This window comes from Melitaea cinxia, chromosome Z (genome assembly GCF_905220565.1).
Source record: "Melitaea cinxia chromosome Z, ilMelCinx1.1, whole genome shotgun sequence".
NCBI classification, from domain to species: Eukaryota; Metazoa; Arthropoda; class Insecta; order Lepidoptera; family Nymphalidae; genus Melitaea; species Melitaea cinxia.
Window position 1 is genome coordinate 15,364,142 of NC_059424.1, and position 8,952 is coordinate 15,373,093.

The 8,952-nt window shown below is 33.8% G+C and overlaps 1 protein-coding gene across 1 annotated transcript; it reads right to left on the reverse strand.

Annotated features, from left to right (window-relative positions):
• Positions 1–292: 292 nt before the first annotated feature.
• On the reverse strand, positions 293–4,207 carry LOC123668851 (NADH-ubiquinone oxidoreductase subunit 8-like). Its single transcript, XM_045602542.1, has 3 exons — positions 4,176–4,207; positions 3,336–3,553; positions 293–726 (listed from the first exon to the last, which is right to left on the reverse strand). The coding sequence occupies exons 1-3, from the start codon at positions 4,205–4,207 to the stop codon at positions 293–295; spliced, it is 684 nt and encodes a 227-aa protein (XP_045458498.1).
• Positions 4,208–8,952: the final 4,745 nt, after the last annotated feature.

Consider the following 8,952-nt stretch of genomic DNA (forward strand, 5'->3'; position numbering starts at 1 on the left):
TATAACAAAATTAAAAACAACTATTTTCAATATTATGATAACGCTACATAACTTTTAATTTTATAAATTACTCAGCAATAATAATAATTCAATAACACACAAGTAAAAAAAAAAGAAATAAAATAGGCCTTCTTAACATATATTTATGAGTAATGAATACGTATATTTTTTCTGTCTCTTATCTAAACAGAGCCTAATTGTGTGTGATTCTAATTGATGTTATATCAACAATATCGAAATCAAATACAAACATGGCTTTCGGTATAATAGTTAATTACCGATAAATAATAATCTATCGATATAAATGATTGTCTCTCAAATTGCTAACAATCTCCGGTTCCCATCGGTCACCGTTGCTCAGCAGTTTCTCTTTATTGTATAGTAATTCTTCGTGCGTTTCGGTTGAGTATTCGAAATTTGGACCTTCAACTATTGCGTCGACAGGACAAGCTTCTTGACAGTAACCACAAAATATGCACTTAGTGAGATCTATGTCGTATCTCGTTGCTCGCCGGGAGCCATCCTGTCTTTCCTCCGCTTCAATCGTTATCGCTTGAGATGGACAGAAGGCTTCACACAGTTTGCAAGCGATACATCTCTCCTCTCCCGTAGGATATCTCCTAAGTGCATGCTCGCCACGGAATCGAGGTGACAGCGGTCCCTTTTCGAATGGATAGTTAATGGTTGCAGGCTCTTTGAATATATGTCCAAGAGTCACAGCAAAACCTAAGACGTAAAAATTATAAAATATTATTTTAATTTATTTTTAATTCTTATACCGATTTACCTCTATTCAAAAACGGTTAGTATAATAAATTGTATCCTCTTTTGTAAACATAACACATTTTCGTTTATAAAATGAAAACTATCGTAAATATAGATTATAAGGCTACACGTATATAGCTAATAATATATATGACTAGCTGTGCCCGCGACTTCGTACGCGGGGTTTTTAACAAAATAGTTATTGTTTAGTTTACAGAGTTATAAAAAAATCTAAAATAAAAGTAGCCTAAGCTACTTCCTATCACATCAGCTATGAAAACCCGTTAAAATCGGTCCAGCTGTTTCAGAGATTAGCCGGAACAAACAGACACATAGGCAGACAGACAAAAATGATAAAAAATGTCATTTTGGTATATGTATGACTTTTTAAAGCGGTTATTTTAATATTACAAACAGAGTATCTATTTTTAATATTAAATTTTTTATTTATTTTTATAGATGATTCATATATTATATGTATCCATAAAAATAATGTAAGTGAATACTTATATCGAACGCTTATAGTATAAATAAGACAAATATTTACGATTTAGCTTGGCTTGGATAAATACAATTTACTAATGAATAAATAAGAAATAAGAAAAGACAGTGATTCTGGTACAGTGATGTGAGTAGTCGCCTTAACGCGGGTTGGATTCATACCTAGAGTACATATATAATTATAGTAATAATAACAATAATAATAATAATAATAATAATAATAATAATAATAATAATAATAATAATGTGGTTCCCGGCAGAGTAGAATAGGACCACCCCTTCCTACGCCTAGGGTGTCGTAGAAGGCGACTAAGGGCAACAAAAGCTGCATAACACCCGCGCAGCCTCCTTGGAGAGCGTGAGTGCCTCTCCAAGTGAGTATATTAGCACTCAAAAAAATACTATGATGGAGGATGATTTACAAAGGCGCATAGGGCCGCTGCCTGGGGGACGCCAGGGCGCGTCTGGAGCTGGCGCTGGACGTGGCAGCATGCGGGCCGCCAGCCAACCCCGCCGACCGGCACCACCACCTGACCGGTTGGGTTATCCACCATCGCCGCCAGTTGGCTTGGCGACGACAGAGTCCCAAGGGACTCAGCATTCGTTGCCCGCCGCTGGTGGAGTACGTCGCATGAGATGGACACCGAAAATGAACGAGAGTGTCATGCGTGCGTACTATAGGGCTGTAGGACGTGAAACCGGGCGGACTGGCTACCGGGCAGTAATGCACCGCGAGTTCCTACTGCTTGAGCCTACGCTAACTGTTACGGAACAGAACCTGGCAGATCGAGCTCGGTACATCCAACGAAAGGGCATATTTGACGCCGCCGAGCTCGAACAATTTCGACGTAACCTATCGTAATATCTGCCAACGGTTTGATCCCGGTTAGCCTCGCTCACCATCTGAGGCAACTGGAGATCCGGGACGGTTCGCTCGCAGCCAGGATGCAGAAGGCGGTGTTACTTGACTCGGCTAGGATTGTCCGCCGGTTTCTCAGCCTACAGCCCTAACCCCCGGCCGTTTGATCTCCCTGCCGGGGCGTATTCCTCCACCCGCTTATATTTATATATGTAAGTATAAGTAAATTTACTATATTATTTATATAAGTAGTTATTATAATATATGTATCTATTATGTATTGGGCGGGCGGAGTGACATTCAGTTAATAATAATAATAATCTCTATTTAAGTAACCAGTGACTCATTTTGGTTAGTAAACAATATATCTTACATACTATGTTAGTTGAATTATTTTTTTTTTTTAATAAATAAACGTTACAAAGAAATATTACAATTAAATGTTACAATACACACGAATCACCGCTGCACCATTCCATTTGCAACTGCACAGCAATGATTCATGTATATACAATCCAGTATACTGTATATTATGTCCATAATTCTGTTGGCACTCCCCGTACCTTACGCACCAGAGATATTTTTCTCATGAGAGCTTAAGAACAATCAACACGCGCTTCAGCGAACATCCCTGAGGCGCTGCAGTATCGAGGCAGCCCCAACAGCACTATAAGATTTTTGAGTATATCCCACCCATAGGCTACACGTGTAAAAAGATGTACAATATGCTCTAAATAATGTTATCTTAACGTTAGGTGAACTGCTTGCAAACCTACGAGCAAGCATATTCGCTCAATGCTCACCGCTCCCGTTCAATATCAGTATCGTCTTTAAGATCGGAAGTCAGATAGTGTCCGATATATTTAAATTTATCCACCCTATCCAAAATACAATTATTAGGAATACCGGTAAAATAATTATGTTGTGTCTCTTTGGTTTTAATCGTCCCATTGGCACTGATTCTGGATGATATCATACAGACCTAATATATCTTTACACATGGTAGAGAAATTAGCAAAACCAAAACTGAGCCACGTACTTAATTCCGCTCAAACCTTCTTTTCCTCCATAGATAAACTACCTTTATTGCCACATTGGAGTGGCGAAAACGAGAAAGAACAGGCGAGAATAGAGGAGGGTGGTGCTAATAGACTAAATCAATAATCGAATATATTAAACCAGTTTCAAAGTTTAAATTAAAGATTTTCACCTCTAATAAGTTCGGTCCAGAAAAGTATTTGCGCAGTTCGATCAACAAAGTCCTTTAAGGCAGTGCTTGGGGGCTGGTCGTTTATGTATATAAAGTTTACATCGTACTTTGTCCTAGGCTTGCAGTGGTACACTGGCAAAGGGGTGCATGGGGTGCAAGGAGGTGGAGAAGGGCACGGGCAACTCGGTGGAGCTTCTGGAGCACACGAATCGCAGTATCTTTGAACCGTAATAAATGTTTTATTTATATTTTTAGCTACGCGTATATACTTATACATCGCTTTTAATAATATTATCAGCGAATCGATACAAAAAAGTGTTACTTTCTAAATTTATAAAATTACTATTTGCCTTTGGAATTGATACATACGTAATTGACAGTAAACTCATATGACAATTATTTTTCTTAATTAATTTTTATCTGTCCAGTGTCAGTAATAGTAAAGTGTAGTTTATTTAGTTTTGATTTAAATATTAACTATAATCGTGATGACTCTTTCATTAAGAAAAACTTACTGCAAACCAACAGGATCTTATAAAATTAAATGAAAATGTGAATTTTGGCACTCGGTTATTTCAGCAGCATATCAAACGCTTTGATTACGGGCCCACTACGCCTGCTTGTTCTAGTAATAAACTTTTTCACGTACTTGTTACAAGGAACCTTTAATAAGTTTACAACAAATAGAAATTTTTACATAAATAAATATAGGTACATAGACCTTCATCAATATAGACACTATAAATTATACATATAAACAAACAAACGTACATGTATATTAAATATATATATAGGTACCCTATCTTCGTATATATCTACTCTAGTTTAATTGTGACTTACCGAATACAAAGATCAAGTTTAAGCTCCAACATTCTAGTAGTTTATTTATGTCACTGTAGTACTCTTAATATTTTAACGACGTGGATTGGTTCTTCTATTGTCATATTTCAATTTTATTTCTATTTCAGATAAAATAGCGGACACTGAGGAGAGGCAAGAAGTGATTGTTAAATTTTGTAGTCCCAGTTTCCTGGACATTTTTATCGTCCCCGATTGTTATGAAACTCTTATGTAACACAAATTATATACAGTTCTAGATCAACAATGTCCACACATATATACTCACTACCAACCACGGCTTTAACTTAATAATTCAAATTTTAATATTTTTCTTTGTCTCAAAAGTAGTCTAAACTAATCTGAATATAATTAAACATCTTTCTGGCGGTAGATAACAAGAAAAAATAATATTATTCTTATCGATTGCTAGCGTAAACGGGCAGACAGAAAAAATAGCGTTTGTTTTTGTAATGGAAAAGTTATTGTTCAGATTTTGTAATTAAATCGTTCACTTTTATAGCTTTCATCAATATTTTTTCACTATCGTTAAAAACATATAAATATTTCTGACTTACATAAATTAATAATTAAGTTAATCTAAGAACACTCTAGAATGCTAAAATTATCGTCATGTATGGGATATCATCGTCGGCTAAGGAGTGACAAATTAAATAATGCCGAGTGTCGTCTACTCACCCGAATGAATTAATTTACATACATTCGCTACAGTGAGAACATAAGATAGGCTTAATTACATCCCACGTTAAAACATCTCACGTTAAAAGAATGTGTATATCGTATTTAAAACTGCCAACAATGAATGAAAATTGTAAATTTGCGGTTCTGGCAGAAAATAATAAAAATTACAAACACTAAATAATTTAGAGAATTATTCAAGGTTTGTCACATTTTTAACCAATGTCAAGAAAAGAAGAATCTTAATTCAACTGTATTTTTTATGTGTGTTACCTCATAACTTTTAACCTAGGGTAGCGTTTTTGATGATTATTTTTTTTTATTCGAAAGCTAGTGCTTCTCATATATTCTCAATTTAATAAATAAATAGTGTTTTGATTTATGTCTCATAATTCGTATCTATTTGACTTAGACTGCCTGTTGTATTTATTTGAGAACAAACACATTTTTATATTTGGTATATAAACCAAATAACAATATTCAAAATATACAAAATACACAAATATAATAATGTAATACATTTATTACACCAACATATTGCAAGATAACCAAGTGATACAGCACAAGCAAAGGGCATCCATAACACTTATGTAATTGTATTCTCTGAAATAATAGTAACTGGTACCCAGCTTAGCTCGGTATTTTTAGTAAATCGTGTTTTTTGGAAATATATTATTATACGAATTACATATTTATAAAATATGAATAATATTTTGTTTTACCTACAATAATAAAAAATATAAATAAATGTAAAAGATGAAAAATAAAAAAATAATAATTGAAAAATAATATTTTTTTATATAAAAAAATATTTTCAGATATTACCGACAAAATAATAAAAAAATAGAACTGGCTATTTAAATAAAAAATAAAGAGTGCAATTAGAAAAAAAAAGAAAAATAATACTCGACCTGGAAATTTGAGGATTTGAACCATGGTCTTTTCGGTCGATAGCGACAGGCCGATTTCCCACCTGACCTATAACAACTTTATTGACAAGTGCGAAATTTACTTGGTATTCTAACGATATTGTAGCCATTTTTTCATTATCTAAAAACTGGGATAAAACGACATTTTCTAAAAATGAATCCTAGCTAGATTTATTTATCTCCACCGAAATCCCCTGCATACTAAATTTAATAAAAATCGTTGGAGCCGTTTTCGAGATTCAGATTATATATATATATATATATATATATATATATATATATATATATATATATATATACAAGAATGGCTCGTTTAATAGTATTAGATTATTCTAGAAAAAAGAAGATTACAAACATAACAGACTGGTGTAATACATTTACTGTAGAGAGAAAATTAACTAAAAAAACAGTCGCTAGATCAATCCCCGCGTAGGACAAATATGTGTGGGATATAGAAATATTTGTCGTGTTATGCTTATCTGTACTCATTTTAGTCGTGTTCCTGAATCATCGACGTAGAAGTCATATACAATTGAGGATCATTGAATAAGAATCATCCAAAGAAAATAAAGGACTTCTACATAATTAATAAGAAAACTTATTACAAAAGAAACTTTAAATGTCATATTACACACTACTTTCGGTTTGTTTTCATAAATACGTCTTTTTCAAATTCGCTTCGCTTCAACCTGTAACGTGCCACTACTGGGCATAGGCCTCTTTCCCTATGTAGGAGAAGGATCAGAGCTTAATCCATCACGCTGCTCCAATGCGGGTTGGCGGATATATTCCCTAATATAAGTAACGATCGCTATCAGGTGTACATGATAACAACCGGGACCGATGGCTTAACGTGCTCTCCGAGGCACGCTGGGGAGACCCACAAGGACTGCACCAACACCCAGACCACAGTAAACACCTGTATGGCCAATACAAATGTTTGTCATGTGCGGGGATTGAACCCGCAACTGCCAGCGCAATCGGCGCAATTCATGGCTGTGACCGTTGCGCCCACGCAGCGTCAAAAAGATAATATACAAAAAAAAAATATTGAAGAATACCACGAAGGTAAAACTATCAATCGCGGTAAGTTATAAATATTTAAAACGACACGATTTACCAAACATACTATTTACCACACAAAAATATATTTAACAATACAATCTACATCTCAACCACCATTACCCCTTGCTTGGATACATCAAGAACCTTCGAACCACTTATTCAAATATCACAGTTTCAATATTTTTTTCGCAAGATGAAAATATAATAAAATTTAAAGTATGGAAAAGAACAGTAAATATAAAAAAGATATTTAATGTTAAAAAACATATAAAACTCTGTCTCGGCGACGAAATAATCAATATTATATATATTGATGGTAATTGAGTCTGCGCTGAATTATTAAACGCGTAATGATAGGAAAAGGAATGTATATAAAGAACTAGCTTATTGCAGTATATCACTTTTATCTCCAGTAGCTTGCATAGTAAATTACAGTTTTATATTTCTCAAAACCATTTCGAAATGAAACTTATTAATCATCATTAAAAAAATAATAATTTACATACAAACTTTCATAACTATTTTATTTTACAATAAATCCTCGATACAAATAATTTTAAAAAAATCTATACAAACCTTAGCCGGCCAGTCTATATCTTTACGTAGGGAGTTTTATAATTCTTTTTCTTATCAGACATTTCCAACTCACAATCAACCTCAATACAAAAACTCATCTTCTTGGCTAAAATATTCCATTCCATAGTAAACAACATTTTTTATGTAGATATAATTATATAGCTAGGTCGGTAAACACGCGTACGGCTCACCTGATGAAACGTCTGCAATAATCGAAGCATCGCGAACGCGTTGACGAGCCTATTTCCCCCAGGAGCTCTGGTCACCTTGCTCACCAATAGGGACATGATAAACGTATTATTTAGCTGTGGTCTTCTGTAAGGTCGAGGAACTACTTTAGTCAGGCTGCTCCATATTTTGCTCCATAATTTCCTGCTGTGTAACTCAAAACATGATTAATATCGCGACGTTTATTAAATCGTTCTCAAAATTTTCACCGATTATTTAAGACTGTACGCCCTCGAATCTTTAAATATTTATTATTTTATGAGTATATTCCATACTTAAGGTCAATTTAAAACGAAAGTTTAAAAAGTTAGACCGAACAGTAATCGATTTCAAGATGTCGGCATTTTCTAAATATGCTTAAACCCATTTAGAATTCATTGTATTCACAAAAACCCTAACATTAAATGTCATCCGATTTTTGCTATACAAATATTTTTTTCTCATAATTTCAACGGAAACTGTCTTTTAACGTCATATTTTTTTTCCGAATCGGTTAAAAGGACAACCGACTAAAACAGCGCCAAATTGATTTTTTAATTTATTTCTGCATGTTTTTGTATCTTTACATAAATAAATAAAAAATGTTGATCCCTAAGCCCAGATAAGCTTACGCGACCCATTTTGTATAAAAAAATAAATGGACAGGTTACCCATGCGGGACATTTATCACAATCTTGTTTCACAGACACTAACAACGCTAAAAACATATAATAATATGTTATGTTATAATACGTTCTATGGTATTAGATACAAACAGGTTTATTTTAAGTGAATACACTCGTTTCTACCTAGCTAGTTTAAGTGTATTATCTACGTTTCTACCTATCACAACGTTCGTAAAGTCTAGAACTTCTCTCGAACGTTGGTTATGTAGATACAGTTTTATGACTGTCCTTTGGGGGACTTTTATTTCTTGGAATAAAAAGCGTCTTATACTACTGTCACGTTGACTTTTAATTTAATATATTTATTCACTCGAGCATATTTGAATATAAAAGTATATAATTTCCCAAATGTTATAACTCTAGCGAGTGACATAAAATAATTATAAACGTGTTTACGAAATATTTTATAGTTAACTAGCTGTACCCTGTGCGTGTTGCTACGCCTTTTTTTGGTCGTATCAACTCTGAAACCTTTGTGGGCTCGTTTAATAACACTTTGCTGAAGATCATGACATGATCAAATGCATAGTTTACGATTCTATAAAGGACATACAGACAAACATTCTTTGGTCCATTCAATTATATAATGATTTGAACTAGCATTAATGTACAATAGTT

Bases quoted from the DNA above. Each gene is read 5' to 3' on its own strand.
- LOC123668851 (XM_045602542.1), bottom strand. From the start codon at position 4,207: ATGTTGGAGCTTAAACTTGATCTTTGTATTCG. The intron at 3,554-4,175 runs GTAAGTCACAAT...TACGGTTCAAAG, and splicing joins AAACTTGATCTTTGTATTCG to ATACTGCGATTCGTGTGCTC. The intron at 727-3,335 runs GTGAAAATCTTT...TTTACGTCTTAG, and splicing joins CTGGACCGAACTTATTAGAG to GTTTTGCTGTGACTCTTGGA.